The following is a 3,629-nucleotide window of genomic DNA, read 5'->3' on the forward strand; positions in this document are numbered from 1 at the left end:
GAATCTCTCTTGGGTATAGCTGGAATAAGTTTATTAGGCTATGACATGTAGTATCATGATAAACATGAGATTCAAGACAAAGGGGGTGGTGGTATAGATCTCTTTAGCCGCCCGCCGTAATGAAAAACATATCTTTGGGCATCAAGATCGCCACCATGACTGTTCGTTTATCAGATCAACTATCCGAATCGACTTGGGCCCTTGCAACTTGGACTATCAATCATCTAGGATAATTCTCTAAAAGAGCGCTTGCAGTGAAAGCGCATATCTGAATAGAACAATCCGAGCAGCAAGCATTTCCAGAATAACACACTACATACAATATCGTAGCTAACAGTTGAATGGCACACATGCATCAATCAGCACGCATAAGTCGCTCCAACTGGCAGCGTAACGAATGCTGGAACCATTGCGGGAGACCTCGTAACTGTTGTGCTAAAGCTCCTGCCACCCTCGGTACCAGGACATGCCCACTCTCACCCTTGAGGACCTGGTTGACTAGGCCCTCCGCAACGGTCTCGGGATACAGCAAGGGATTAAGAAAAGAATCCTCAGGGGTCAATTTGTCGATGAGGCTCGTACGAGTAAAGCCTTGAGTGACTAGTACCGTACGCACCCGCGGAGCCTGGTAGCGAGTCACCAGTTCGGCAGCGAGCCCCTCATGAAATGCGATCGCCGCGGCCTTACTCGCCGAATAGTCCACCATGTTCGGGGCCACCGCGTATCCTGCTTGGGAAGCGACGGTAACTACCATTCCATGGTTATTAGAAATCATATCGGGCAAGAATTCTTGCACGAGCCAGTAATGGGCAAGGGTGTTGACCTCGAATATAAGCCGCGTCTGGGCTGGAGTAGCTCCTAGTATAGTCTTGCCAGTCAAGACCCCGGCGTTGTTGACAAGGATGGTGGGCCGACCAAGCGATGTGCGGATGGCATCTCCTGCATCTTTTATCGCTTCGACTGAAGTGATATCGCACTGGAAAAAGCGTACACTGTTGGGCAGCGCATCTGCTGGCGGGTTGAGGTCTAGGATGGCGACTTTGATGCCGTGATCTCCGAAGAGCTGGGCAATGTGACGACCAATGCCGCCACTGCCGCCTGTCAGAACGATCACCTCACGATGCCAGTCGTAGTAGTCTGAGGTGCCATTATTCACAGAGCGACGATCCAACCAGCGCCCCAGACGACCGAGCACAGCCAATGAAGTGAGCGCCTGGAGCGCCTTAAGAAGATTAGGACGCGACTTCAAGATTTTGCGACCTTTCCCAGAATACTGTACCAAGGCCAGCAATGGAATCATCTTCCACGGGCTGAGGATAGTGCCATGAATCCATCGCCGAAGGACGTCAGACGTAAAGCCTAAAGGATATAAGCGAAAGGTTCGAGGAAGCGGTGATGCGCTAACTTACCCTCTCTTGAAAGCCATTTTCTTCCCTGAGAGGCCATTTTGATCTAGTAAGTGCCGAATAATTCAGCCCCGGACAAGGGATTGAAGTCCAACTTGCTTTATTAGACATGAAGTCCTGATCTGCAGGATTGTCGGAGCCGCATGGCCTTATGCGGGGCAGCCGAGGTCCGCTCTCATGTGCACTGGATCCTTTCCGCAAACTTGGAGAGAACCCGCAACGTTTACAAGGCTTCAATTTGAGGAACTGAGCTCAAACCATACTTCGGCCCACGTGGGCGTAAGTTGTTCATTTAACTAGGTGGGGTCAAAATAACCGTTCAAACGCCCGTGGTCCGCTGAGCGGACGACCCGCATTACAAACCGGACTTCACATAACTTATACTACAGAAACCAAGAAGAATGCCCGGGAGAGTACCAGTGGAAGGAGAGAAGATGTATACAGGTAAGTCCAAAGTTAGTCAAGGGTACGGGAGCCTTGGAGATATATTGCAAGTTCCGTTTGTGGTCAAATTTCTTCTGGCAACTTCATCAAGCGATGTCTTGTTCTAGACTAGCTATCAATCCATACTAGTATACATACACGAGCCTGTATCCTTGATTCAGCGTATATTTCCCTTTCTTGAACTACACCACCCGCGCAAAAGTCTATGTGCACCAGGCCCCATTACCATCACCCTAACAACCACTCACATGTTTATTTTTTCTCCTACACCTTCCCCATAGCATCGATCGCTATCAGCCTGGAATGATATTTCAGCAAGATAATACAAAGATCTATATACACGAAAGATATATAGGCTTAGTTCAAAGAGTATGGGATGTACGTTGAAAATTGGCCTGTATACTCGCCTGATCTTAACCCTATCAAACCAGTTTGGAATATATTAGAACGTGAGATTTTTCGTATGTTTAAAGCCTTATGTAGATGGGAAGATCTGAAGAAGATCTGTCCTATTTTAAAGAGTGTATTAATACGGTATAGGATGTGTTAGACCAGACAAAGATTGATATATTAATATTGAGTATGGGAAGAAGGATAGATAAATTGTATACTTCAGGGTTATTATACGAAACATTAACCAAGGGAACTTTGTATATAAACCTGAATATTTAGTTTATTGAATTTTAGTATGATCCAATAAGGACTGGTGGTGTAGGTTATGTAACTATGAATATACATGAGTAGTTCCATGGCACAGCCTACACCCGCATACTTGGAATAGTCGTACAATAGGGGGCAAAAGTCCATGTGCATACCGCTTCACCCACCCCATCAAATACATACAAATAAAAACTACTTGGGATCTTATCCAAGCTCCTTTCTTCCCTTTTAGACCCGGTAATCAACGGGCTGATACCGAACCCTTCTAGTATGAAAGCTGGAGCACGAAGTCTGGCAGATATGATTCGGTCAGTATTCATCGAACGAGCAACAATTTGATCCTTAACACACCCTTCAAATAATCCTCCGGGACCTGCAACTTTACTGGGATATAGAACAACGCTGTGTGGCCGCATGGAGTCTGCGAGTCCGAGACGTTGTAAAATGTTTCTGTACCGGGAATCAAAAATCATGTTACTAGATAGAAAGCGAATAGAGCATGAGATAATATTATTTCTGCATACTAGTTCAGGAAAGGCACCTATAAGTGCTAGTTCACTCGGAAGTTTGGACTAATGAAAGATCACTTCAAGCCCCAGTGTGCAAGTCGTAATCAAGTTTTAGGGCACTAAGCGTTCTATTTTATTTTATAATAGTTGAGCTCACTCTCAGCGCATCCGTTGGGCGCGGCTCCAAGTCCAATCCTTGTGACTCGAATGGCCACCTTCCGGACAATGCTAGTGATAACTGATCACGTAGCTTCCCAATGGTCCAGACTGGGCCCGGATTCCGCCCGAGATGATGACTATTAGCTAGCGACCTATCTTCATCCAAGGAATCTTTATGGGCGCCGCACGATCAAATCTGCTCTTACCCTTTGAGGGCAACATCTTGAGTCGGACACCTGTGCAGAAGGAGCCTGAAATGAGCTTTAGTGATATAGATTGTTGGAAATTTCATATCTGAGATTTGGATCAACACCACGGCTCTATGAAGACTCACTAATTATATGATTAAGTTACATATGGGAGAGAAAAGGTTTGATACAGCAAGCTGAACTGCAACTTTTGTGCCAGGGGCTATGGAACCAAAAGGGTCATTCGCGGGCCAAGTGTCGGT

The 3,629-nt window shown here is 46.3% G+C and overlaps 1 protein-coding gene across 1 annotated transcript; it reads right to left on the minus strand.

Moving 5' to 3' along the window:
* Positions 1–355: 355 nt before the first annotated feature.
* Positions 356–1,446, minus strand: N7468_005672 (short chain dehydrogenase/reductase family protein; the record flags this gene model as incomplete). The annotated part of the gene is made up of 2 exons (XM_058474968.1): positions 356–1,359; positions 1,410–1,446. The coding sequence occupies 2 exons, from the start codon at positions 1,444–1,446 to the stop codon at positions 356–358; spliced, it is 1,041 nt and encodes a 346-aa protein (XP_058330708.1).
* Between the last annotated feature and the right edge of the window lie 2,183 nt (positions 1,447–3,629).

Source organism: Penicillium chermesinum, assembly GCF_028974085.1.
Source record: "Penicillium chermesinum strain IBT 19713 chromosome Unknown utg000004l:1.0-3345178.0:1.0-3348027.0, whole genome shotgun sequence".
Taxonomy (NCBI): domain Eukaryota; kingdom Fungi; phylum Ascomycota; class Eurotiomycetes; order Eurotiales; family Aspergillaceae; genus Penicillium; species Penicillium chermesinum.